This window comes from Cebus imitator, unplaced genomic scaffold (assembly GCF_001604975.1).
Source record: "Cebus imitator isolate Cc_AM_T3 unplaced genomic scaffold, Cebus_imitator-1.0 Scaffold142, whole genome shotgun sequence".
Taxonomy (NCBI): Eukaryota; Metazoa; Chordata; class Mammalia; order Primates; family Cebidae; genus Cebus; species Cebus imitator.
The window spans coordinates 4,851,654-4,879,625 of record NW_016107457.1 but is presented as its reverse complement, the minus strand read 5'-3'; the positions used below and the strand labels follow the sequence as shown (position 1 = coordinate 4,879,625).

The 27,972-nt window shown below is 44.9% G+C and overlaps 1 protein-coding gene and 1 long non-coding RNA gene across 3 annotated transcripts in view; one reads left to right on the top strand and one right to left on the bottom strand.

The window, feature by feature from the left end:
* Positions 1-2,659: 2,659 nt before the first annotated feature.
* Positions 2,660-27,972, bottom strand: part of LOC108313737 — a 27,956-nt gene continuing 2,643 nt past the window's right edge. Inside the window, exons 2-5 of one of the 2 annotated variants that reach the window (XR_005202451.1) lie at positions 19,387-19,474; positions 18,681-18,946; positions 17,833-17,924; positions 15,083-16,337 (exon numbers count right to left, since the gene is read on the bottom strand). This is a non-coding gene — a long non-coding RNA (uncharacterized LOC108313737). Of the gene's footprint in view, positions 3,022-15,082; positions 16,338-17,832; positions 17,925-18,680; positions 18,947-19,386; positions 19,475-27,972 lie in introns of those variants that run through there. The other variant, XR_005202450.1, reaches the window with a different exon arrangement.
* On the top strand, positions 10,361-11,487 carry LOC108313779 (ADP/ATP translocase 2-like). Its single transcript, XM_037743385.1, has one exon. It carries the CDS (start codon positions 10,430-10,432, stop codon positions 11,201-11,203), a length of 774 nt encoding a protein of 257 aa, XP_037599313.1. The 5' UTR covers positions 10,361-10,429; the 3' UTR covers positions 11,204-11,487.

Sequence of the window (27,972 nt, the reverse complement as noted above, 5' to 3'; positions counted from 1 at the left end):
TCTTGCTTACTGACACTTTTACAATGACCTTACACACACACTGCCTATGGTACTTTTGTAACAGGAATCTTTTTCTAAAAGGTGTACTATGTTGGCAGTTTGATGTAGGGTTGGAGATCAGGGAGCCTTGGGTTGGGCAGATGGGTTTGGCTCTACCCATCTTGACCCCGAGACTCTATGTTATCATCTATCTGCAAATGCATGGTGGTTTCTGTAAATGAAATAATCCCTAGAAAGTCTGTGCTTAGCGCAGAGTCTGGCTCATCAGTAATAGCACCACAATGTTAACTGGTAATATTGAAAATAAATATAACCAGTGTTTACAGATGTTTACCCTAGAAGTGATTCTTCTGGCTACTCAGTTTTGTATTTAGGACCGTGTCAGAAGAAGAGGGCCACACTCTGCAATTTTGGTTGCTCACATTGTGTCTGCATGGACAGCAAGGAGGGGTGAGGAAGACTGCCCAGAAGCTGGCTGGGGCAGAGCAGAAGGCTTCCTAGGACAGATTCCCTCTACAGCCCACACCTTATTCCCCTCCCTCCCCTCTCTCACCTTCCCACCCTTTTTTCTCACCTTCCTCCCACCACCTCCTTGCTATTTTTAACTCCAAACTGTAAATTCCTTTGAGGCCAGAAGTTATGTGTTAGTCAGCTGCCCGTCAGTTTCCCCACATGAAGCACCTGTACTAGGCATGGTGGACAGCTCCCCTCTTGACTGTTACAAGCAGGGGGACCTTGTTGGAGACTCCCCCATTGGGTGGGACAGCTGCCCGAGAAGGGTAGTTAGTAGTGGTGGGAATGGAAGGGAAATGTAGACGTAAGAGGTAGTTAAAGGGAAAATGAAAAGGTCTTGGTGAAGGATGAAGAGAGCACAAACTTTGCATCAAACTCACAATTCCAGCTCTGGTTTTTTAAAGCTACTTTTAGCTTTATTCTCAGGCAAATTCTTTAACTTCTCTAAGCCTCTGTTTCCTCATTTGCAAAGGTAGACAATATCATCTACCTCCTTGCTTGTTGTATTAAATGGGCAAGGTGCGAAAATTCTCAGCGTGGGGCCTGGCGTTCTATTTAGATACATTTTCTTTTCCTCCCTCTGGGCTTTGACAGCGTGGTTGCCAGAGGAATGGTGGCGCCCTTCAGAGATGTAGGGAAGTAGCAACCCAGCTTATTTCATGGGCAAAGAAGACTTTCACTTGGGGCAAGTTGACTTTGAGGTGCCGTTAAATCCATCTGACAACTTAAATGAGGGATAGGCACTAGTTTCTAACCCTTCTCCATAACGTATACCCATTGTTAGGAGGAGATGATAGCTTGGAAGGTGTGATGTTTAATACTGAGTGTCAACTTGACTGGATTGAAGGATGCAAAGTATTGATCCTGGGCGTGTCTGTGAGGGTGTCACCAAAGGAGATTAACATTTGAGTCAGTGGCTGGGAAAGGCAGACCCACTGTTAATCTGGGTGGGCACAGTCTAATCAGCTGCCAGCTAGAATATAAGCAGGCAGAAATATGTGAAAAGGGAGACTGGCCCAGCCTCCCGGCCTGTGTCTTTCTCCTATGCTGGCTGCTTCCTGCCCTCGAACATCAGACTCAGTTTTGGAACTCGGACTGGCTCTCCCTGCTCCTCAGCCTGCAGGCAGCCTATTGTGGGACCTTGTAAGTTAATGCTTAATAAACTCCTCTTTATATATAAATTTTCTTCTTCTTCTCTCCTTCTGTATTAGTCAGGGTTCTCTAGAGGGACAGAACCAATAGGTTATTTCCTATTAATTATAACTAATATAACTAATATATCGTATTAGTTCTATCCCTCTAGAGAACCCTGACTAATACTGAAGGAGAGAAGAAGAAGGAAAAGAAGAAAAATCTCTTGAGTTCAAGGTTTGGAGGAGCCGTTTCAAAGTTGGATATGGGATGATTAATGGATAATGTTGGGTGGTCAAATTCACCAGAGTTAAGGAGGCCAAGAAACTAAACTTACACTGATTTTTGTCACAAAGAAAAAATTCTAGAGACCCTTGTGCATCATTCATCTTCCAGAGCCAATAAAAACTCTGCTTTCTCCCAGTTCCTCTGCTTTCATGTCTCTGAACATACCTGGCACATCCTTCTCTCTGCATGTTACCACCATCCTCCAGAAAACTCCATCAGGACCATCCTTCAGAGTCCAGGCCAGCTCTCACCACTGTGAATACTTTCTATCCTCTCCAGCCTACAGTGATCTAATGCTCCTGCCTCCAAACTCTATTTCTTGACTACGACTTTTTTGCTTTTTTTTTTTTTCTTAAGCATTTATTCTTCATGTCTAGGATGGGGAGTGGATTTCATCACACTGGTCAACTCTCCGTGTCTGAAGACATTTTCCAGACTCCCTGGGGAAAAGCCATGAACAATAGACATGCCATCAAGGGCACCGGCATGGGGAGGGTGGCACTTGGGCTGTCTGCTGAGCATAATATATAGTAGGTTTGATTTGAGTTCCTCCAAAGAAGATGCTGAGACAAAGGCTTGGTGCATGCAGCTTATTTGGGAAGGGGTTTCTAGAACCAAAATGGCAAGTAGGGATGGGGAGACAGGGAAGGGAGAAAAGTCAATAAAGTGTATGAAAATGTGGGTTACCACTGGAGCACAGCCCCTTGGAAGGCGCTGGAGAGCTGTGTGCAGTGCACCTCAGGGTCCTCTGCTGAAGCACCAGCGGGTTGGCTATTCGCCCTCCCACTGTCCTTCCCAAGGGGCTGGGGCGGCCCCCACAATGCCTGAGACAGCCTCGGGCAGGGAATGGGAGTGGTGTAGACACCTGAGGGGGAAGTTGCCAGCATGCCGTAGAGGCTCCCTCGCAAGTAAACTCAGGTGGATTCAGAGCAGGGCATCCACAATCCACCACCATGGCCTATCACGCTGTCTTTTTTGCCTCTTCTTATTTTTGTTAGCTGCTTGAAGGCAAGCCCCAAGGAAAGCATGTGGCACAGTGTCTGACACCTAACAGGTGTTCGGTCAACGAATCGATGATTGTCGATCTGCCTATGAAGACAGAGAAAAGGGAGAAAAATTAGATTGAATAACTGGAGTTCCTGGTTTAAAGGCCAAGATTGGGCTGGCTGGGCTGGCTGCTGTGAAACCAGCTATTTGGCCAAAGCAGTACACTTCTAATCTAGATTATCTTCATCACACAGATATTACCTAGAAGTTCAGAGAAAGAGACAGCATGTTCTCAGGGGAAAAAAACATCTGTGTTCTGAGAAAAAGTGGGAGAGGATTCAATGAAGGCACCTAAATGTGGGACTGCAGCCTCCCGTGAATGAGCACCATGAATTCCCCTGGGGGTCCTTTGAAAGGCCCTCCTTAAGGCAGGGCCCTTCCTTAAGAAATTCTTCCTTAAGAGGGAGAATTTGGCCAAGAATTTTTGTGTCCATCCCAGAATGAGTGAACCAAGGTCCCCTGGCATGCGGCCCCATGCCTGGCTCATACTTTAAGCTTGGTAAGTGTTTGGTGGCTGTAACTTTGGAACATCCCAACTCTAAATTGGAGGTATTTAAGAGCCCTTTTCCTGGGCTCTTAGTCACTGCCTTTTTACTTAACAGGCACTAAGAAAGTACCTCTCAAAGCTGCTTACGATTATAATCTGGGTTCAAATTCCTGAGTAATCTTGGGCCAGTTAAAAGTCTTGGTTTGGGCTCCTCCAGAAAAGTTCAAATCCAAGTAGGTTATTTGGGAGGGACAAGAAACACTAGTGCGGTGGTAGGAAGAAGACAGGAACAGGAAGGCAGGCCATGGAGTTACACTGTCAAGCAAGCCGCCACTGTGGGCCACTGGAACTTACCCCGCTGGGGACTGTGGAGGCCAGCACAGAGTACATGCCGCAGAATCACATCCCATCCTGCCACCACAGGCAAGGGAGCCAGGACTTTTGTATACTAACTCCTGACAATTACTTGTTTGTAGCTGCTCTTAGAGAAAATCTATGTCCCAATACATCTGACCTGCTGCGTGTAAGAACACACCAGGCTCTAGAGGCCAGTGGAAGCTCTCGGGCCAAGATCCTGCATTTGGAAGATGAGCTGGTAGGTACTGAAATGATGAGGGCCAAAAATGTGTGTGTGGGCACACACAGCATCTGCCATCTATAAAATAGGGTCTAGGACCCTATTCCATTCCATGAGTTCGTAGTTGTAACACACTTGGAACACTCTATGGTATATAAATGCTATAAGCATGTGTGGCAGATTGTATTTTTCCTACAGCGACACAGTAATTTTCTGGTCCCATGTGCTCTACTAGAAACTTGCCACTCCCTATTCTGGGTGGAGTCCGTTTCCTTTCCCCTTGGACCTAGAGGGACTTTGTGACTTCCCTGATGCACAGTTTATTGCAAAAGTGAAGCTGCTGGTTTCTAAGGCTAGGTCATGGAAGGTGATGGAAGGACCCACCTGCGCTCTCTCTCTCTCTCATCCTCTCTCTCTCTCTCTCTCTCTCTCTCTCTCTCTGTGTGTGTGTGTGTGTGTGTGTGTAAAGAGAGATAGAGATAGATACAACACACACACACACACCCGCCCTTGGGATCCCCATCCTGAAGCCACCATGTTGCAGAGATCACATGAAGAGACAACATAGGAATAGAGAAATCCAAGAAGTCTCAGCTGTTCAAGTTCCCAGTGAAGCGCCACCTTGGGTGTAAATGTGTATGCATTTAGTGATGACCCCTTGATATGACCCTAGCCACAGCCACCTAATTACTGCAACCACCAGAAAGAACCTGAGCTACATCTGCCCAATTACTTTCAACCTGAATTCCTGATCCACAGAAACCATGAGAGGTAATAAATAATGATTGTTATTTTAAGACCCTACATTTTGAGATAACTTCTTATGTAGCCATAGTAACTGGAACAGTGCTTGATAAATGAAATAAATATAATCTCATCTCCTCAACTTATAGGCCCTCCTCAGATATGAAATGAAATCTTCATATTCTAGATTCCACATTTAAGCAGGTGGGTCTAGCTCAGGCTAATGTTCTGATAATCAGATCTGCACATGATTGAACTCTGCAATATGCAGAGGGTTTAGTTCTGGACGGGACATTGTGGTGCTTCCTCAGTGTCCATTTTGATCATCTTCCATTCAGGGGTTCTCTGGATATCTGGTCACTCACTCCTACCTCCAGCAGGAGGCCCTGAATGGTCCAAGCCATTAGGGAAATTCAGGCATCTTGCCATAGCGATTGGACTACACAACTGAAGCATAGCCAATCAGCCCTTGGCTTTCCCCTAGGATTGGTTAGGAATGGAATAATCACCACCACACCTGGGACTGTTGCTGAAGAATCTGGGGCACAGAAGCATTCTTTCTCCAGGAAGTATTGGATTCAGACATGCATGCTGGAACCACTGCAATGATTTTGCTACCATGAGGGAAACCAACCTGAGGATGAAATCAACACACAAAAGACGCAACACGAAGAGAATAACAGAGATATGAATCTAGAGCCTTGATAAAGTCATGCTTAAAGCCCAGACTTCCATGCTTAAGGTCTTGACTCCCATTCCATTTGATGTCTTCCATCACCCCTGAATGGAAGATGATCAAATGGAATAGGAGCCAAGATGTTGCTTTCATTGTTTAAATGATCTTAATATGGATATACTATTACTTGGAACCAAACGCATCATACTTAATTCTGGTACCAATATATCAGATACTGTCATGAGAATTAATCCACGCCTCTTCTGCAGAGTTAGAAAAGAGGATCAATGTGTAACCTACATAAACCTTTTCTAGCATTTTTTTGGACATTTTTATATGAAACCTTGAGTTTTCCCAGGAAAATAACTACCATTTTCCTGGCTATATCTTGGATATAAACGTGCATACATTTAGTGGGTATATTTATTTCCTAGGGGCTGCTGTTAACAAAGCACCACAAATTGGTGACTCAGAACAACAGAAGTTTATTGTCTCACTGTTTTGGAGACCAGAAGTCTGGTGTCCCCAGGACCATGCTCCCTATGAAAGCTCCAGGGAAGGATGTGTTCCAGGGCTCCCTGAGCTCCCGGTAGCCTCAGGCGTTCGTTGGCTGGTTGATGAGTATTCTCTGTGTCTCTATGCATGCCTTCCCTCTATGTCTCCAGCTCTGTGTCCAAATTTCCTCCTGTCACAGTACACGATTCATATTGGATTAGGGCCTATTCTAACACCCTCAGTTTAGCTTGATTACTTTTGTAACATCCCTATTTCCAAAGATGGCCACACTCTGAGGTACTGGGGATTAGAATTTCAATAATATCTTTTGCCGGAGGAGAGGGGATGCAATTCAGCCCATGACAGTAGTGCAGAGAAAGTGGACAAGGAGGGTGTACATAGGAGGACAAGACATCAAATATAAGAAAGTTAAAAAAACCCTTACCAACTGCACAATTTTGGAGTTGTCCAAGTATAAGAAGGCTGATATTCCTGCTTTGATTTGTAGAGACTGGGGTTCCTGACTGAAGACACTTTCTCTGCAGAGATACGGGGACAGAGACAAACATAGGGCCTGTGTTGCCTCTCCTTTTCTAGCCTAGATGTTGTCATTGCAACAATCTCTGTTTTGTTGGGTGTTTTTTGTTTGAGGGAATACACACAACGCTTTGACTTATTCTCATTGCATCCAACTGAATGAAATTTATGAAGCCTCTGGCACAATGTATTCATTGTTTGGGTCGGGATAATTGAAGTGTCAGGAATATTTGCTTATTGAAAACAACTCAGGACGGCCCTGTGCACCCAACTGGTCCAGGGCCACAAGACATGCCACGTTCTGGACAGCTGTGTCCTATTGTCTTTTACAGCAGGAGCACCTTCCCAGGTAAATCAATTTCACACCTGAGGAAGAGCAGCGGGTTAAGAATCAGAAGACATTATTTCTGATGTGGACTTCACAATTCACTCACTGTGTGACTTTGAATAGATCATTTAATGTCTCTGGACTTCAGAGTTCAATGGACATAACTAATATGGTCTGTTCTACCTCTTAGGGATACTGTGTAGCTCAAAAAGGAGAATCTATACTAAATACTTTAGAAATCATAAAGTGTCCTCCAAATGTGTGTCATTAACAATAAAAATTAATCATGTCTACTTCCGCTTAAAGTAGAACTTTGAACTAAGGAAGAAAATGGACCAATGTTCTCATTATTCTCCATTTTTTCCCCAAGATCCATCCTCCACACTTTTCTGCCCTGCTCTGTGCCTCGGGAGACTGAGCACTGAGGATTTTGGCTAGACTTCCTTGTCTTGTGGCTTCTGGGTGGTTTGGCTCATGAGAAGTGCTTATAGGAAATGGGAAGGTAGGAGGAGAGAAACCTTGCGGTATTTATTCGTCTTGCTCTTCTGGGCAGTTGCTATGTTCTCCTATAGCCACCGCTCTGACTGGGCAGCTGGTTCTACCCCTTTGGCCCTCTCTGGGCTTTAAGTAACTCCATTCCTTCTGCTCTCTCTCAGAATGAGGAGGATGACGGTATATGAATGTGGCCGGTCCTCAGCACCTGACTCTGCAGACGGACTCTGCATCATTGCTCTTCAACACTTTGAATGTGCCGTCTGGTTCTTGAGGGACGCTGGTGCAGGCAGCACCATGACCATGATGTGGGTGATAGCTCAACTCTTCCTGAGGGACTAGCTCGCTCTCTTTGGGGATGGTCTGAGTCTTCTCTTTTCTTTAGGCATTGAGCAGGTCTGCCATGTGATTTTTCTCTTGTAGAAATGAGCACCAGTGGATCAAGAAGAACTATAAGGACTGGAGGTCTTCACTGTCTTCGATCAGCAATTGGGATGCTTTCATTAGGTTTCCTGGGGAGACAGGCCTCTGTTTTTTCTCTGGTACCTCCTGTCCCTCCCTATATTCAGGCATTTTCCAAGCTCAGTCTGCCCTTCTCTGGAGGTTACCCCTGATCTTCCCTCTGCCCTCATCTCTTGCCTGTGCTTTCAGGGGTCCTCAGTGACTCACCACGTGGAACTCAGCCTCTTTTCTCTTTCCCACACCCCAGCCCTGGCTTCCCTATTTCTGTTCATGCTGCCCAGGCCTGGAATTCCGGCTCACCTTTCACACCTCTAGTTGCTCCTTATGTGCAAGCAGGCACCATGAGCATCGCTGCCTCCGTTCCCGAGTCCCTGCAGCCCTCCCTGTACCCTCGGTGTCTCATTTCAGGACCTCTCTCTGGTTCTGAGCTTCTGTGACAGGATGTCCAATCAGCCTTCTTGCCTACAGTCTCTCTTCAATTCTGTACAGACCATAGACTTCTGCCACCTTCGTTTTCCTAAAACTCGGCTTCCATTTTGCCCCTTCTCTCCATGAAAGCCTTCAATAATGCTGCTACCCACCATACAAAATCTGAACTCCTGACCCTGGCATTCAAAGCCCTGCATTGTCTGCTTCTTGACCTACTTACTACCTGACAAGCCCACTCCGCTCTCCTCGCTCCCGTGACTGCATCAGGGGCTTCCCAGCCTCCACTGCCCCAGAAATGCTGCCCTCCTCCCCTCTGGTATGAACCTTGCCTATTCTTCCAAACTGAACCTCAATGCCATTTGCTCTCTGAAATCTTCCTTGACCACTACAAGTGACAGTGAGGCTGCTTTTCTTTTAACCCCTCTTCCTTTTCTTTCAAGTTCCAGGACATATTTGCTGAACTGAACTTCAGCTCCTAAGAATGTCATTTACATTAGCCGCTTGAGGCTTTTAGCTCCCTGACTTATATCGCTATGCTGTTTGAACACAGTTTGGACACATGTGTTTTGCATCATATTCGGCCCTTACTATTTATTGAATGAATACATAAAAATGGGAAACATATCAGCTTATCCGAACTGCTGATCATTAAGAGATTGGACACACATATGTATTTTGCAAGCTCGCAGGTCCTTAGCAATAAAGCCATACATCTACTCAGGTAGGCTTTGGGTCTAAAAAGGAACAGTGATGATGATGATAAAAATTAAAATATCTACAATTTATTGAATGTCTACTGTGTTCAGTGCTTCACATGCAAAATCTCTTTTAACCTTTATAACCAACTTATATTAGTATTACTACTATCTGTACTTTATGAACCGGGAAATGGAAGCTCAGAGTGATTAAGCAAATATATCTAGTGCGGAGCAAGGGTAAATTTGAGCCTGACTCTGACAGTGCTCATGTCTGTTCTATCAACCAATCAGCGGGCAGCTTTTGGAAGTATCCTGCAGGAGCCTCCAGGAGTGTGGAGCATTTAGTGTGTGATGCCATATGTGGCACGATGTCTACCTTGCCTTCCTTCCAGTGACGGCATGAATCCTGTCCTGCTGCTCTCTGTACCTTCACAGTGATGCCCACAACTTGGCTTTGCATATAATCAGCACTCACTAATAGTTTATTAGTTGATTCTCAGCTCTCCCCCACTTCATACTTGAATTTCAAGTGTTTTGTTTTGTTTTTTGAGACAGGGCCTTGCTTTGTCACCCAGGCTGGAGTGCAGTGGTATGATTGTGGCTCACTAGAGCCTTGAACTCCCAGGCTCAAGTGATCTTCCCACCTGAGCCTTCTGAGTAGCTGGGACTACAAGCATGTGTCACCGTGGCCAGCTCAAGTGTTTTTTTTGTTTGTTTTGTTTTTGTTTGTTTGTTTGTTTTTGTCAAAGGACCTGGCCAGGGTTGCACTATAGGTTTGAATAGAAATTCCCTTTCCACCCCACCAACACCATAAAATCTTTATGTAATCATGTGTCTCTAGAGGTCTCCCCTGAAAGGGGCTCGGTACTGTGTCAACTTAGCTAAGTTGGAAATATTTCCCAGAACTCTCTTCTCTGTATAATTGTAGACTAAGATTGGCTACAGGAGAAATTTGCGTGAGACTGGGAAGGCAGAAGGGAGGGAAGCAGTAGCCACTGTTTGCAGATTGTGCAGGCGCCAGGCAGGCCCCACAGCTCATGCTGCCCAATGTCTCATCCTCTTGGCGTGGAGCAATCCCTGGGCCTGCAGCATCTCCAGCTCCTACCCAATCTCCTCTCCTTCAGATTCTTGAGTTGCAAATTTACTGTGTGTGCAGTTTCATGGAAGAGGTATTGGCTTCTGCAGATTTCCCACATTGTTAAAATTGGAGGCATAAGAGGCATATGTGGGGTCCACTCTGTCCTCATTGTTCTGAGGCAAGAGAATAGGGTCCGGAGGCAAGGAACCAAAGGCCAATTCATGCTGACTCCCTAGAACTAAATCAAAAGGAAAACCCCAACTGTTACACATGCCCAAGTAATAAAAGGACCAGAGGCTACTCCCTTTGCACTGTCCCCCCCACCGCCTTTGTGCGTGGCAGATAAAAAATTGAAAGTACCGCCCACCCCCGCCGCAGTCCCGGAGTCAAAGCCGGTTCCCGGCCCAGTCCCGTCCTGCAGCAGCCTGCCTCGTCTTTCCTTTCAACATGACAGATGCCGCTGTGTCCTTCGCCAAGGACTTCCTGGCAGGTGGAGTGGTCGCAGCCATCTCCAAGACGGCGGTAGTGCCTATCGAGCGGGTCAAGCTGCTGCTGCAGGTACAGCATGCCAGCAAGCAGATCACCGCAGATAAGCAATACAAGGGCATTATAGACTGCGTGGTCCGTATTCCTAAGGAACAGGGAGTCCTGTCCTTCTGGCGCGGTAACCTGGCCGATGTCATCAGATACTTCCCCACCCAGGCTCTTAACTTCACCTTCAACGATAAATACAAGCAGATCTTCCTGGGTGGTGTGGACAAGAGAACCCAGTTTTGGTGCTACTTTGCAGGGAATCTGGCATCAGGCGGTGCTGCTGGGGCCACATCCTTGTGTCTTGTGTACCCTCTTGATTTTGCCCCTACCCGTCTAGCAGCAGATGTGGGTAAAGCTGGAGCTGAAAGGGAATTCCGAGGCCTCGGCGACTGCCTGGTTAAGATCTACGAATCTGTTGGGATTAAGGGTCTGTACCAAGGCTTTCACGTGTCTGTGCAGGGTATTATCATCTACCGAGCTGCCGACTTCGGTATCTATGACACTGCAAAGGGAATGCTTCCGGATCCCAAGAACACTCACATCGTTATCAGCGGGATGATCGCACAGACTGTCACTGCTGTTGCCGGGTTGACTTCCTATCCATTTGACACTGTTCGCCGCCGCATGATGATGCAGTCGGGGCGCAAAGGAACTGACATCATGTACACAGGCACACTTGACTGCTGAAGGAAGATTGCTCGTGATGAAGGAGGCAAAGCTTTCTTCAAGAGTGCATGGTCCAATGTTCTCAGAGGCCTGGGTGGTGCTTTTGTACTTGTCTTGTATGATGAAATCAAGAAATACACATAAGTTATTTTCTGGGAATTTCCCCCTGTGAACAGGCATGCTGTATTATATAATGTATCTTGAGCATTCTCGGCAGACTCCTGGCTGTCAGTTTATCTGTGGCCACTATTTACTGGTTGAAAATGGGAAGCAGTAATATTCATCTGACCAGTTTTCTCTTAAAGCCATTTCCATGATGATGATGGGACTCAATTTTATTTTTTATTTCAGTCACTCCTGATAAATAACAAATTTGGAGAAATAAAAATATCTAAAAAAAAAAAAAAAAATTGAAAGTACCTCTGATCAGTCCCCTCATGCAACCAATCAGACTTGTCATGGGCCAAGTCTTCATTTGCACAGGAGTATAACTTTGTAACTTCACATCAGCCTCTGACTGGTCACTTTCCAAACAAATCAGACTGGCTGTGGGCCACTACTTCATTTACATAGGGCGTACACCAAGTAATTAATGGGAATATTCTAATGGATATTTAAAGCTCAGAAAATCTGTAACCAGGCTTTTGAGCTGCTTGCTCAGGCTGGCTCCCACCTTGTGGAGTGTCCTTTCATGTTCAATAAATATCTGCTTTTGTTGCTTCATTCTTTCCTTGCTTTGTGTGTTTTGTCCATTTATTTTTGTTCAAGATGCCGAGAACCTGGATACCCTCCACTGGTGACAGTTCGAGTTTTTCTCATGCTTCCACTAAGTGTTGCTCTCCTCACATTAGATCCAGCCTTCTTCCCTGATTACCAGAGCTGCCACAGCAGCTTTAGGCCCCCACCAGGTGCAAAAGCAACTTGCCATCACCTCCTTCACCAGCTCCCACAATTGTGCTCATTTTAATAGCAAATCCCTTGTTCTGTATCACTCAGAGTGGCCCTGCTTCTCTGATTAAACCCTAACTGATTCATCCCTCTTCCCTGAGTCCTCAGGATATGGTGTCTCTGGTCACATGGCCACCTCAAAGAAATGTGTCTATGGTAATTGAGCAAAGTCACTCTCAAAACAGGAGGAAAGCCTAGAAGTGGCAAGCCTCTCACCCTTACCCTTTCCCTCCCCACAAGGCTGTGCTGTTTTCCAAGGCAGGAGCTAGATCCATCTGTCTTGTACTGAAACCCAACTTAAGACATTGCAGTGTTATTCAAGTTTCTACCTGACCCAGCAAACCTGGGCTGAACTCAGTTCTGATGTCACTGCTTTTGGAGGTTGCGTAGCCACCCTTAACCTTTAGTGGATGCTCTCAGATACCACTGGCCTCCAGGGCACCTGTGCTTGGGGGTGTACTTGTAGTTAATCACAGGTGGGCTAAAGTACAAGGTTGCCTAACGGCTGCATCCCAGAGGCTCTGAAGACTGCTGTTCAAAGATACCTGCCTTTGATCAGGTGTTTGAAATCTAAAACGCCACCATTAATGGGCCATCCCTGTGGATTACTCTTCCTGGTGTCTGATATTAAAAAGCCATACATCTTTGATAAAAGAATCATTTGCAGAGTGTAGGAGAAAGCATGTGGTTTCTGGAATCAGGTAGTTCTGAAATCAATCTACTTCTGCCATTTAAAATAGCTATGAGGGCCGGGCACGGTGACTCACGCCTGTCATCCCAGCACTTTGGGAGGCTGAGGCGGGCGGTTCACGAGGTCAAGAGATCGAGACCATCCTGGCCAACGTGGTGAAACACCATCTCTACTAAAAATACAAAAATCAGTGGGCAAGGTGGCACTAGCCTGTAATCCCAGCTACTCGGGAGGCTAAGGCAGGAGAATTACTTGAATGCAGAAGGTGGAGGTCGCAGTGAACCAAGATTGCGCCACTGCACTCCAGCCAGGCAACAAAGTAAGACTCTGCCTCAAAAAAAAAAAAAAAAAAAAAAAAAAAAAAAAACAACAAAAAAAAAAAAAAAAAAAAAAAAAAAAAAGAAAATAGCTACAAGGCTGCAATAAAATAACCTCTCTAAGCTGCAGTTTCCTCACCTATTAAAATGAGGATAGTAATATCCAATTTGATATCCAAGACAACAAATGTGAAAGTATCTAGCCCACTGCTTGGCACATGGGTGACCGTGAATGAATGTTAGCACTTCCTCCTGATTTCCTTTCCTTAAACTAAATAATGCCTTGGAATTCCTAACAGGGCCCTGAGTGGGCATCATTGCTGTTGCTTCCTCATCACAGTTGCGATCTAGTGGGTGACAGGGTGAGGGTCTGCTGCGAGTGCGTATGTGTGTTTCAATAGAGTAGGGAGAGAGAGAGAGAGAGAGAGACAGAGAGCATGGATTAGAGCTAACAACTAATTTTAGAAGAGAGATTAGGTCATCAGAAGAGGAGGTAAACTTGTTTCAAAAAGCTAGCTTATTTCCATCCACCTTTCTCCATTTCCATTGCCACCATCTTAATTCAAGTTGCCTTCTCCTTCCTGGATTACTTCAGTAGTCTTATCTGGTTCTTCTCACTGTTCTGATCTCTTTTTAGTTTATTCTCTTCTTGGATGCCAGTGATCTCTTTTAAGTGTAAATCAGATCTTACTTAACCCTCTGACCCTTTCCATTATTGGCATTTCATCTAAAGCCTAATCATGGTCTTGAAACTGCTCTATAGCTCGGTCCTTGTCTACCTTCCTCCCTCAGCCTTCTCTCCCTTCTTCCCTCCACTCAGTAGCTTTTATTTACGCTAGAATTCTCCTAGCTCCTTGGGACCAGTGAGCTCAAGACCTTAACTCATTCTTCTGTCTCTCCCTCCCTCTCTCTCTCTCTCTCCCTCTCTATCTCTCTCTCTCTCTCCCTCTCTTTCTCTCTCTCTCTCTCTCTCTCCCCCCCTCTCTCTACACACACACACACACACACACACACACACTCACACACTCTCACACACTTCCTCCTCCATGTGTTTCCATTGCACTTAAATCTGCTGGCTGACTCCTACCCAACCTTCATTCACATCTTTGTTCAAATGTGCTTTCTTGAAGTTTTCCTAACTTCCCAAACAAAAATAGGCTTCCCTCTTGTTGTTTCTTATAAAAGATCTCATGTGTATGTCTGGTATATTTTTCTTCTTATAGCCTATGTCACGCTTCAAAGTGATAGAATTGTGTGTACAGTTTCTTTCTGAAATGTTGCTTCCTCTTACAGAGTGAGTCCACAACAGTCCCATGTTCCCATTGTGTTGCCACCAGCTAGGCCACTGCCTGGGATACATAGTCTCAATAGTGCTGGTTAATGATGAACAAACATGGTGTCACCCTGGGACAAGTCTATCTGTATGGGATTCGGATTTTCTCTCCTTACAAAGAAGCCACAATTCTTGAGTTGGAGTTTTATAAAAGCCACCCAGAAAACCAAAGATCCTGTTTACCTCTATATTTAGTTTTTTGTTTCCTGCTTTTTCTTTTTTAAATTGAGGCATAACTTGCACAGAGTAAGCTGTACAAATATTAAGTGTGCAGATGGTGAATTCTTCATACATACACACCCATGGAATCATTACTCCAATCAAGATCTAGAATAGATCTTGTCTAGAATAGTCCAGCATTCAGTAGGCCCTTTGCGTCTTTCCAGTTCCATAACCCCACCCACACCCTAGATAAGATAACCACTGCTCTGATCTCCTGCTCTGTAGATTAGTTTTGTCTGATTCAAAATCTTATGTCAATAGAATCATACAGTGCATATATTTTGTTGTCTGGCTTCTTTGGCTCAACATTTTTTGAGATTAATTCAAGTTGCTGTGTGTAGCGATTGTTTTGTTTGTTTTTTTAAATTATTGAATTGCTGAGTGGTCTATCATTGAATGCATAATTTCCCCATTTGACTATTGCTGGACATTCAGTTGTTTCAATTTTGGGCAGTTATGGACATTTTTGCACATCTCTTTTGGTGGACATGTCTTTGGGTTTAGATGTAGGAGTAGAATTGGTGGGTCTATACGTCTTTAAGCCAGGCTCTTTTGTCTTCTGAAGCAGCCTTCACAAAATCCTGGCACATCTCAACTAGAATTTTCCAATGTGATAAGGCAGACATGGTTATCTACATTGTGGTAGGCTTTTTGCCTGCAGGAATCCTTCATACAGCATTTCTTTAAGTTCATCTCATGGGTTTCTGTCAAGATCATTTAGCTGTTTGATCCTGAGTCTTTGGTCATGATAGTGTCACGGAAAATGTCATAGGATCTTTAGGGTGTCACTTCACCAGCTGGAAACCTCTGTGGCCAGTAGCACCTTTGCCCAAGTTTTCCTCAGGACCACTGGGCTCATTCCACCCACTTGGCCCGGCAGGCTGCAGTCAGCTGGAGCTACCAGCCAGATCCCACATCTTCTAACGCCAGGCCGTGTGCAGAGTGGCAAGGGATGTATGAGCGAGCACAGGTTCCAGCCACTGCGCACAGCCAGGCGTACCGGCTGCAGTGGGGAGGGCAGCTCCAGGCACCCACCTCTGTGCGAGGCTGTTGGTGTACCAGGCATACTGTAATCAGTATGCTTCCATTGTGGACACTGGGAAATGTGGTGGTGCCTAGAATCTTGGAGACACCAGAAACCACAGAGCCCTAAAGAGTGTGTCACAACACTGTCCTGGGGAGCCCCTGGGTCTGAACTCCTTGAAGGGCCACAGCTCTTCTCTCATCATGGAGAGTGGGGCGTGGGGAGATGTGTTTCAGCCTTGTTTGTGTTACAGCTCTTTTAGTCCCTCCATTTGGCAGGTCCCAAGTTTTTGGTCTCATGTCCAGGAAGAATGAAGTGCCTGGACAACTGGAGGGTGAGCAAGGTGGAAAGGAGCTTCACTGAGTGACAGACAGCTCTCAGGAGACACAAAGTGGGTAACTCCTTTCCACAGGAGGTCGTCCTGGCAAGTGGGAGAGGAGACCCATGGTGGGTAGCTCTCACGTGTAGGCAGGTCATCCTGCAGAGTCAAGGAGACTGAAGTTGGTAGCTCCTTCCCACAGCCGTTAGTCCTGACTTCTTTCTGAGTCTGGCTGAGTCCAGAGTTTTAATGGGCTCAGAAGCGGGGAAGCTGATTGGTTCATGGGTGGCCATGGGAGGGCCTGGAAAAAGCACCATAAGTTCTTACTCTGAGCAGCCTGGCAGCCTGACCTCGGGCTTCAGGCTGTTCTTGGCTTCAAGGTGTTCCTGGCTAGGGACCCGCCCCTTTCTGGCCAGGAACCTGCCTACCTCTCACCAACATGCCATCGATGGCACCTAGATTGTATGTGCCGAGGGGCACAGGCCTGTGCTGAGCCACCCTCAGCGCCCCTAGTCTCCTTCTGGCACTGTTGGTGCCCAAAGTCTGGAGGGGGCTGAGGCAGGACGTGGGATTCGGGTCTGACATGTCAGTGCCACCCTGAGCACCTGCACCCTCAGCCAGGTTGCAACAGTGTCAGGGCTTGGCCACAACTTTGCTCCAAAATCAGAGCAGGCACCGGGAGTGGGGAAAGGCCGGGGGGCAGGAGCAGATATTTCAGAGCCTGGAGGGGCAAGGAGGGCTTCCTAGCCCTCAGAGCAGAGGGATGCCTGGGTCCAGAGCTGCTGCTGGTTGCTGCAGGGGTGCCTGAGAGTGCAGGGCTCTCACTCCGCCAACTCAGTAAGGGGCAGGACTCCCATCGGTTGCTGGCCCTGGGTGGCTCCGTAGAGCATGGAGCCCTGGCTGCGCCTCCCCTGCTGCAGCTGTGTCCCCCCAGCGGCTGCTCCAGACGGGCTGCTGCCACCATCAATAGGCCAGAACAATTTAAAATCATAATCTGAAGGATTCCTGCCATTGGAGCTTCATCAGACACCATGATAAATCATCTCTAAAGTAGTAATCAGAGCCAGTAAGAAAGTATTATTCTACTCATTTATATCACTGAGTTACAGACACATTTCACAGGGATGTTTTTTTAATTACAATTATTTTAAGATAATTGCTTTGGCTGTTTCTGTGAAATGCTGTAGCTATTCCTCATGTATTATTTATTCATTGGTTTATTGCCAGCGGTAATATTGACTGTTTGATGTATCCCTGTCATGGGAGGCTTTCTGACATAACTCTGTAGTGATTTTTTTCCCTGTCTACAGGAACACATAGGGTTAATGAGCTGTGGCCATTAGACAACATTCACCACATTCTGTGTGCCTTTTTCCCAAAAGATAAGTTACACCGAAGGAAGTAAGGTATAATCTCTGCAAATTCGCTTGCTAAAAATAACCTTCTCTAGAAAGGATATTTGCTTGTTGTTTTCATGTTTCTCCTTCCAAAGAATTTACAAACGTTTCCCTTAATTCCCTGCATGAGACTAGAAAATTTCAGCTTTTGCCCCAGGCAAGGGAAAAATTGCAGTTAGAACATCTTTCCCATTTGAGGCAATGGACCACTTCTCCCCTAGACCATAGAGGGCCCACCTCTCTGCTCTTAAGAATTCAAGAGGCTTACCAGCCTGGGAGGCTGGGACCACCCAGATGGAGATGAAGTGAGCTTTCAGCAGAGAGAGGGAAGCACCTGGAAATACATGGATTCTGCTTTGAGTGGAAAGGCAGAGACAACCACATGTTTTGGACACCCACCTCTCAGTGTTCTGCAGTCCAAAGACGTCCTGCTCATTGTGAAGAAAAGTGCCCCCATAAAAGGGGATGTACCACCCAAATTTGGCTAAATCCTGAAACAGAATTAAATGACCACATTGAATTCTCATGATAAGTCTTTGAGGAAGATGTCATCATTCCCCAATTAAAATTTTTATTTTTTTACTTTTATTTTATTTTTGAGACAGTCCTGCTTTGTTTCCCAGGTTGGAGTACAGTGGCGCGATCTTGACTCACTGCAACCTCTGGCATCATGTTCAAGTGATTCTCCTGCGTCAGCCTCCTGAGTAGCTGAGACTACAGGCATGCACCACCATACTCCGCTAATTTTTGTATTTTTAGTAAAGACAGGGATTTCATCATGTTGGCCAGGCTGATCTTGAACTCCTGACCTCAAGTGATCTGCCCACCTTGGCCTCCCAAAGTGCTGGGATTACAGGTGTGAGCCAAAGCACCTGGCGCCAATTCAAAATTTTAAACTGAGGCTCAGAGAAGCCGAGTGTCCTGACTAAGGCCACACATCTTCTAAGTGATAGAATAGGGATTTGAATCCAGGCAGCTCAACTCCAACCTGAGGGCCTAAGAAAGAGTGGGCTCCAATTCCGGGTGTCATCTTCCCATCCTCCACTCCACCTTTTTAAGCCTCATCTGAAAATAACATGCAAGATCACCTTTACCACACAGAGGAGATGAAGAAACAAATAAATATAGGGGAGGAGGAAATGGAAAATAGAACTCCCACTGGGGTCTGGCTATTAATGTGTCTGCCCCATTCTGACACTTGAATAGGTCTGGTTCTGAGTCTGCTACTGAAAGGAACCAAAAATGACCTTGAATTGAAACTCCTGCATAGGAAGCTGCCGTGATGCGCTCAGAGAGACCACAGCACAACTCTGCAAGGGCGTTCAGCACATCGTCACGGTTGCTTCCAGTCGGCCAGGGGGATGCTGACAAGGTGCTTTCCAGATCTAATGAAACTACCTGACTGCCAACGCCAAAGTTGGGTTTTCCTCTCTGTAGGATGGAGAGGCTGGAAGACGAGATGGTCTTTCCAAGGGGGAGCCTGTTTCATCAACAGTTTCTTTAGATGTGTTGACTTTGTGGAAGAAGAATCCCAGCTAACAGGAAAATAGGGAGGGGTTTTCTTCAGTAAATGCCAATGTCAGCCAATCCCTTACCTCTTTGATCTCATCTCCCATTGTTCTCTCTGCTTTCTCTGCTTCAGCCACACTAGCTTTTTACTGTCCTTGGAACACGCCAGGCACACTCCTGCCTCAGGGCCTTTGCATGTGCTCTTGCTGCTGCCTGAAAACTTTCCCCCAGATACTCCCATGGCTCTCTTCCTTTCCTCTCACACCTTTCCACAAATGCCCTCTTCTGAGTGAGACCTTCCCTAGTTACCTGCCATAGCAACAATCGCATTATGAACTCCACCCCCCTTAACATGCAAACATACACATTCCCATTCCCCTTCCAGCTTAGTTTTCTGGTTAGCACACTCCACGTTATAATCTCCTATGCATATTACTGACTTACCTTGTTTTTGACTGTCTCCCTTAGCTGAGGGTAAGCTCCATGCAGGCAAGGGGTTTTGTCTGTTTGATTCTTCTCTGTATTCCAGCACCTAGAATAATCAGTAACCAGTACTCAATAACAACATGTTGAACCGGGCATGGTGGCCCACACCTGTAATCTCAGCACTTTGGGAGGCCAAGGCGGGCAGATCACCTGAGGTCAGGAGTTGGAGACCAGCCTGGTCAACATGGTAAAACCCTGTCTCTACTAAAAATACAAAAATTAGTCAGGTGCACACCTGTAATCTCAACAACTTGGGAGGCTGAGGCAGGAGAATTGCTTGAACCCAGGAGGTGGAGGTTTCAGTGAGCTGAGATAATGCCACTGCACTCCAGTCCGGGCGACAAGAGTAAGACTCCGTCTCAAAGAAAAAACCTATGTTGAATGCACAAATGAATGAATTCATTAATCCTAGCTCTGCCATTTGGTAACCAGGCAGGCTTTAGAAAGTTAACTTCCTTTCTAAGCCTCATTTCTGCAACTGTAAAGTTAGAACGAGAATTCCATATTCTCCTTGTGAGTTGTGCATTTTCAACAGGATTACAAAAGGATGCACCTGGTACAGTACTCACATGGACTCGGTAAGAATTGGTTTAGTGATTTACATTGTGGGTTCAATGAAAGAATTACTAATAATAGTATCAAGCATTTGTAGAGTACATCTATGAGCGAGGCACTGCTCTAAGCATGTATGTTTACTAACCCGTTTAATCTTTACGACATCCTGAAATGTATGTGCTATTATCCTCACCATCCTAGCTTCAAAAATAAACTGCAGGGGTAACTTTCTCAAGGCCACATGACTAATAAATCATAGATCCTGGATTTGAACTCGGGTCCATCTGTCTCCAAAATCCATGTCTTACCCACTTCAGCATACTGCTTCCACATAGCAAGAAGACATAATTTATGTAACAGAGGCACAGGAAATTCCATTTAAGTCATGAAACCTCCTATTTACAAATTTTAGTTTTTAAACTTTGAGATGTCTTCTTGGATCAAATGTGATGATAATTCAATTTCTAAATCGATTGAAACATTTAGATGGAGGCCAAATTGTATTTAACTCCAAGTCACGAAATATCTTTGGCCATGAAATGCTACCATTAAGGAGATATTTGTAAACTGTGTTTTATTTAGACACACTCTGTATAAACGTATATAAGACAGTTTTAAATAGACATCAGTGTCATTTAGTTCCCAAAGCTGAGTGGAAATAAAAACCAGAGCCATGTAGACACACCCTAGACCTAGCACCTGCTTTTGAGGCTGCTTCAAATATTATCATCCTGTTTTTTCTTGTGAATTGGCTTCGATCACTTGTGATTCCTGTGCATCTAGCATGTCTCATAACCGGCAGTCATTCATAGTCTATTTTAAGTGTGAGCATTAAAATGCTAGGTTTCGTTCATGAGCAAAAACTCAGTGAGGCCGTCTTCTCCGTCCTCAGAGCTGGCTCCACAAGTCACTGCACACTCAACAGGGAGGTGCATACACACAAACTTTCCAAATCGTCTTTAAAAGTTTTCAGTTCCCTTTTTTCTTTTTTTGGTTTCTATTGCCTTCCCAGTAATGGCTAAGACATTGCCAGTTTGTCTTGCTTCTTGTGATTTCTGCAGAAGGCCTTATGGCCCAGGAGATAAATTAGGACCAGGTGTTAATATCCCACTGATTTTAATCTGGCTTTTATTTTTTCGTGCAAGGACAGACATCGCTTCAAGCCAACTCAGGACAAAGGGGTTTAACATATTGCATTATATTATATTATTTTTAAATGATAAATCTAAGAGCAGGAGCCATATCAGATCCTGGCCTCAAGGAATCCAGAACTCAAAGGTGCTTCTAGATTCAAGGAAGCTCCCAAGTCTTTCACAGGAGGAGTTCATGGCTGTTTGATTTCTATGGTTAAGCAACAAATGGCATGTCTTCTTCTGCTCCTAGTACTAACTGATGGTTATTTGTTTGTTTCAAGGTTAGGGCACTAAGAGAATCTGATTGGTCCAGTCCACATTCTAAGTAGTCCATAACTCCCTCTTCAGCATATGGGTTGTCTGCCATTGGCTCAGGTGCACCAGCCAAGGCCAATCATCTGTGGATAGAGGAAGTGGGGCACTGGGTAGTGAGTGTGGCTTCCTGGGTCTGTCCCTTCAGCAGAAAGTGTGGGCAGGATGGGTCCCCTCAGAAGAGGCTGTAAGTGGGTTGGCACAGTATTGACCTTTCCACAATACCATTGTGCAAGACACTGATGTCAGATAGCCAAGACGTAGAGTGGTCTATCAAGGTAAGATGATATTATATTGATGAGGAAACAAATGCAACTCAGAAAAACATCCACAAAGCCACATATGTGTATCTTTGCAATTAGCATGCTTGGAACATGAAACAAATAGCATTGTTTCTTTGTGATATGTTTTATCTAAAAATATTTATTCTTTTGCCCAAGCTTAGCTGTCAAAACTCCATGGCTATCTCAGGTAGGGCGTCCCAGTTTTGGTGAGCAGACTGCATTCAGCACAATTTCAACCCGTGCCATTCATAGAGATTACAGTGGGATGACAAAACTGAAGCCACATTCACCTTTGCAGTTGCCAGCTAGTTATTGAGGTTTTGTTGTGATTGAACTAGTCAAAACCTATTGATTTGTTATTACCGTTGAGTCAGTGTCTACAATGCTGTGGGCTACAGCTTTAAACATAGGCAGAATTAATACCCACATGACTTCAGAGGTCTCTTGTGTCAAATGTATTATGCACATGGTGTTGGTGATCTCTCCTTTAAGGACTGGCCCCTTCCAGCCAGTGTCCCTGTAGAACAAAGGGTCTATGATGGGATATTTTGATGGAGGCAGGAATGTTAAGGAGCATGAGTTGAGATCCAGGTCTGGATGCCTTGCTGCAATGCGTGTGAAGATTGTGGTGGGGGTGGGGGAGAGGAGCTGCTGATGTAAAGGCAGAAAGCATGGCAAACTTGGCCTGCATGACAGTTCTGGTGAATGAAAACACCTAGACAAAGACCAAATACTTGGATTCAAGGTAATCGTCTTAAGAAAATTCACTACTGATGGTGACGTCAGTGATCTGCATTTGTATGAACTGTAGGCTCTATTTTTTGAGTTCTCAGCAGAAACCAGTCTCTCTTGTTACCTGGGGTACACAGCCTTCTAGGTGCGTTTTTCTTGTGCCCCACATCACTTTCTGTTTTTATTTTTAAAATATCTACCTGATTTTTTTTCACCCTTGGATGAAAATTTCTTTAAAGGCAAGATCAATTCATCCTGGTGTTCCTACCATGGCTTGGAATGTGCCAGGCATTTAATAAATATTTGTTGGATGAATGAGAGTAAGAACTTAATTGCCTTTTGAGTCACCAAATTGACCATGATCCAAACTGCGCTCCCTGCTCAGTGACAGTATTTGGCATAGGGGAATGTCTGAGATGACATCATTGCCAATTGAAGCTAATTTCAGGCCAAGTTTAACTTTGCAAATATCTCTAATGTAGTTGCTGTGAAAACACTATCAATACATCTTGTAATTTGTGAAAGGGTATACAGGCTCCCTGGATTATCAGAGCAAAGATGGAATTCCTAGGGACAGATCAGGAAATTCTTTGAGTGAAGAGAAAGAGAAGGAGGAAGGTGTAGAAGAGGAGGAAGAGGAACAGGAGATGAGGATAATAGCTGGCATTTATTGACAGTTTGTTACGTGCCAGGCCTTGTCATAAGCATGTTGTGTGTATTAACTCATTTGATACTCACAGAAGCCCTCTGGAGAAGGTATTGTCATCCCATTTTGCAGATGAGTCCAGTGTAAAATAGGGCAGGTTGCCTTTGAGTCCACACAATCTGTTTTGCAGGACTCCTGGGACTTCTCCTGGGGTCTTCCTCTCTCCCTCTGCTTCTGTTCCTTGTTCTTCTAAGGAAGGCTTTGGTCGTCAAGGTGGTCATTTTTTGTGATTTCATCTTAGAGAGCCATGCTGGCTCTTTACAGGCCTCTTGGGGGTAAGCCTAGATCTTCAATATTTTTCAAAATAGAGTGTCTGCAAAATGGAGAAACCCATTTCTTGCTGATATTTAGTGCTCTGAGAGCATAACACTGAAGCAGTATTTTTTTTCAAACAAAATCCTCCTTCACAGGTTTGAGAATGGGAAGAGATGAAGGGAGAGGAGGGGTCAGACAGCCCCAACCTGGCACAGCTGTCTGAGTAATCACTCTGACAGTCACTGTGTCTGTTTGGGCAGACCCATTCTTCCAGTCTCACCAGATGAAGACATTCACTGCCTTGAATCTGCTCTGACTTTCAAAGACACTACTCTAAAAGCTTTAGTGTTACTTGGCTAAACAATTCCCACTTCCCAGGAAGGTCTCCTTAGTTCCCATCTGTTTTGATTGTTGACATTTTGGTTTGGCAATAGGGAAAGCCTCCTCATCAGAAGCTGGAGCCCATCCCCAAGGCAGAGAAGCTAAGTCAATGGCAGAAAGGTTGGATTTGTTCCTAACAGACTAAAAAAAGTTACCCTTCCAGGAACTTAGGTATCCTGTGTCCAAACTGCATAGGCAGGAGCAGAGATTACATAATTCTTCAGACATTTTTAATATACTTGACCAAAGTGGAGAATTGAGATGGTATCCAGGGTTCTGGTTTGGCAACACAAATACTTGACATTAGCCAGGGTTCTCCAGAGGGACAGAAGCAATAGGATGTATATATAAAAGAGAGTTTCTTAGGGAGAATTGGCTCACATGATGACAAGGCAAAGTCCCATGATAGGCTGTTTCTGGAAGCTGGAGAAAAGAGAAGCCAGTAGCGGCTCAGTCCAAGTCCAAAAGCCTGAAAACCAGGGAAGCCGACAGTGCAGCCTTCAGTCTGTGGCTGAAGGCCAGAGAGTCCCCTGGCAAACCGCTGGTGCAAGTCCCAGAGCCCAAAGGCTAAAAAACCTGGAGTCTGACATCCAAGGGCAGGAGGAGCGGAAGGAAGCATCCAGCACTGGAAAAAGAAGGAAACTAGAAGATTTGACAAGCAATGTGATCTCACCTTATTCCACCTGCTTTGTTCTAACTGTACTGGCAGCCAATTGAATGGTGCCTGCCCACATTGAGGGTGGGTCTTCCTCTCCCAGTCCACCAACTCAAGTGTCAGTCTCCTCTGGCAACACCCTCACAGACACACCTAGAAACAATACTTTACCAGTCATCTAGGCATCCTTCAATCCAGCCAAGTTGATACCTCATATCAACATCACAAATTCACCCCTTGTCAACTTGAACCCATACACATCTCCTGAAATCATACTGAATCTCCAAATAAAGACAATAATAAAGTCATGATTATACCTAACATAATACAACTATCCTTCGTACAATGAGAAGCGCACTAATTCTTAACCTAAATGCCATCACATAAAGCATTGGCACTCAGTAAATACTTGTGGAATGAATGAATGAATAGAAAAAGTCTAGAAAGGTATCAAACATAAATGTTGAAAGTAATTATTCTCTTTAAATAGCTGCATGTTCTGATTTTTCTATTATAAATATGTATTAGTTTTATAATAGTTTTAAAAATATAACTTCAATTTTCCAGGAACCTACTGATTTGCAGCTGAAGTGAGGGCAGAGATCGAGCTGGGTTTTGCCAGCTATAATACAGCCAAGCTCAGCCTTTTTGTGTATGGTGCAGCAGCAGCCCCTGTGGTAAGTTCCTGGAAGACTAGGTCCTTTTCAGGATCTAGATCAAGTCAATACTTTCTGGCCGATGGGGAAGTAACTACTTTGTTCTCTGAGCAAAGGGCTTCTTAAAAATCACAAGATGTTAGAGGTTGCCTTGCCCAATTTTCTTAGTTTCCAGATGAAGAAACTGAGTCCAGAGTGGTGGGGCCTTGAGAAAGTCATGATACTGGTATTAGAATGCAAGTCTTGTAACTTTGAACACATTTCCATACTGGCACAGCCAGAGACCCAGAAAGAAACTAGTGGCATCCTCAACTGGCTCATTAAGGAAAATTTAATAAAGGGACATGTTAAAAGGTGTGAGCAGAGTTTGGAAGACTGGCAAAGAAAGTAAAGTTCTCCAGGTTGTGCAAAAATGGAGAGATGTTACCGCCTGAGGCCCAGGCAGGCAAGCATGGGGACTGTTATATAATCTGAAAGAGCAGGAGTGCAGAGAAGGCGGCAGACACAGAGGCACTGGGGCCTTCCACTGGGACACAGCCAATCTGCAGAGACCCAGTAGCAAAGGCAAGAGCCGGGGAATAAACAGCCCAACCTCATTCTTTTCCCAACCAGAATCCAAAGGCCAAGGGAGCTTGTCGATGCAGCTCAAAAAGATGGGTGTCCCAGGGCACAGAGCATAGTAATGAAGGGCGGAGAGGGGATCTGGAGGTGCCTGTGAATGTACCCAGCACACCTGCCTTCTGGAAGATCAACCTAGTCCTATCATTGCCCTTTGCTGTTTGCCCTTTGATTTGATTTGGCTTCAAGTCAGTAACAATCTGGACACTTGAGGTTGCATTTTGAAAACTATTATTACACAAAGAATACGTATTTATAATAGAAAAACCAGAACATGCAGCTATTTAAAAAATGTTCATGACTTTCAGCATTTATGATTGATACCTTTTAAGATGTTTTCTATTAGTTCATCCAGTCATTGCTGCTATAAATATTTATTGAATGCCAATGCATGCCAGGCTGTTTCAGACACGTGGATATAGGAGAAAATAAGATAGACAAATGTTCTTTTTGTTCTTTCCCTCAAGGAGCTAATGCTCTAGTGGGGGAGGAGTCACAATAGACAAGATAACCACACTGATAGAATGCGAGACAGCAGTGAAATTGCAAGAAGAAAATCAAAGCAGGGCCAAGAAATAAAGGTGTCATGGGGAGTTATAATTTTAAATCAGGCGGTTAGGGAAGAGAGAGAGAGAGAGAGAGAGAGAGTGTGTGTGTGTGTGTGTGTGTGTGTGTGTTGAGACAGCAAGAGAGGTCATCAGCATGCAATGGCTGCCCTTTGGGCTTTTCCTTCGCTAATTGCTGAGTGTTCAGGTAACAGGGAGTGTAGGTGGTGTGACTTCCCCCCTCCCTCGCAGTTTCAAAATGTCTCTCTTTAAATTTTTTTTAAAGGGCAAAGCTTTCTCCGCTCCATATATTAACCACTTAAAAAGTGCCATGGGGAATCCTCAGCATAAGTTTATTAGCCAAGTTCTTGGTGTATATCTGTCCTGTTATAGCTGGGTGACTTGGGGAAAGTCATTTGACCTCCCTGAGCCTCAGCTTCCTCATTTGTAAAATTGAGGATTTTGGTGACAATTAAAGGAAATAAGATTAGATCTGTGGGGGCCCTAGTGGCCAGGACATAGCTCATACCCTGTAGATAATAGTTTCTTTCCTTCTCTGGGTAGGTGTGTTCTGGTAATATTGTGAACCCCAGATCCACAGAATGGGGAGTTGACTGAACAGCCTATTAACAGTAATAGCTGGTGTCAATTGGCCACTTATATGCTAGGCAAACCCTTTACCTGTGTGAGCTCATTAAATCCCCACATTTTAAGATAAGAAAATGCAAGCACAGAGCCTCCTTGCACAGACGGTAGGTTCCAGAAGCCAGGCTCAAGTCCTAGTTTGACTGACATCAAAGCCTATGCATGCTTGATCAAAGCCCTGTGCGCCTTCTCTTCCCTGCCTTCCCCTAGCCCTCTCAGGAAGAGTCACGGTTGGATGGAGCCACAGTATAGAGAGGGATTATCTCATAATTTGAAAGCCCATGAAGATATCCAGACTACTGGGTAATGGATCATTATTACCCCAGAAAAGCTGCTTTACTAAATCCCAGTAGGGCAATGGTTCTGCAAGTAGGGTACTGAGCTGATTACCTGTGGATCACCTGAGTCGTTTATTTAAAAAATACAAATGCCATGGCTTTACCTCTTGAAATTCTAGTTGAGTAAGTCTGGGGTAAGGCCTGAGTATCTGTGTTTTATAACACAGTCCCAGGTGTTTCTGATGTACAGCCAGGTTTGGACAATAGCTCTGTAGGGTCCAAACTACTAATGCACCTTGGGGATCTTTTGGTCTTGTCTCCTCATTGCAGCTGAGATTATAAATTATCACCCTTTCCAGTGGTGGTAAGTGTGCTGGGTAATCTAATCTGGGCTTCATGTGAATCTTTGCTAAAGCTATTGGAGCAGGACAAGGTCAAGTTGCCTTGAAGCATTCATTTGAGAGGCTCCTTCCTGGTCAGCCTACAGACCAGTGTTCTTTGGCCATTTGAAGAACAGTCTATCAGCTGTCCTACGCTCCAGTCCACAGTTTGTATTAGGGCACTATGACCTTGTCAAACACTTTGCCAAAGTCAAGGTGCACAATGTCTGTGCTTTTCTTTTCCCTAAACATTCTAGAAGCCCCATCAAAAACAAAGTGCATATGAGTGGCACAATTCTTTGTCAGTGAACCCAACATATACTAGATGCCGGTGATTAGCAACTTCTTTTCTAAGAGCTCAGAAGTTTTTCTTTCCTTTTTCTCTTTTCTTTCTTTCTTTCTTTCTTTC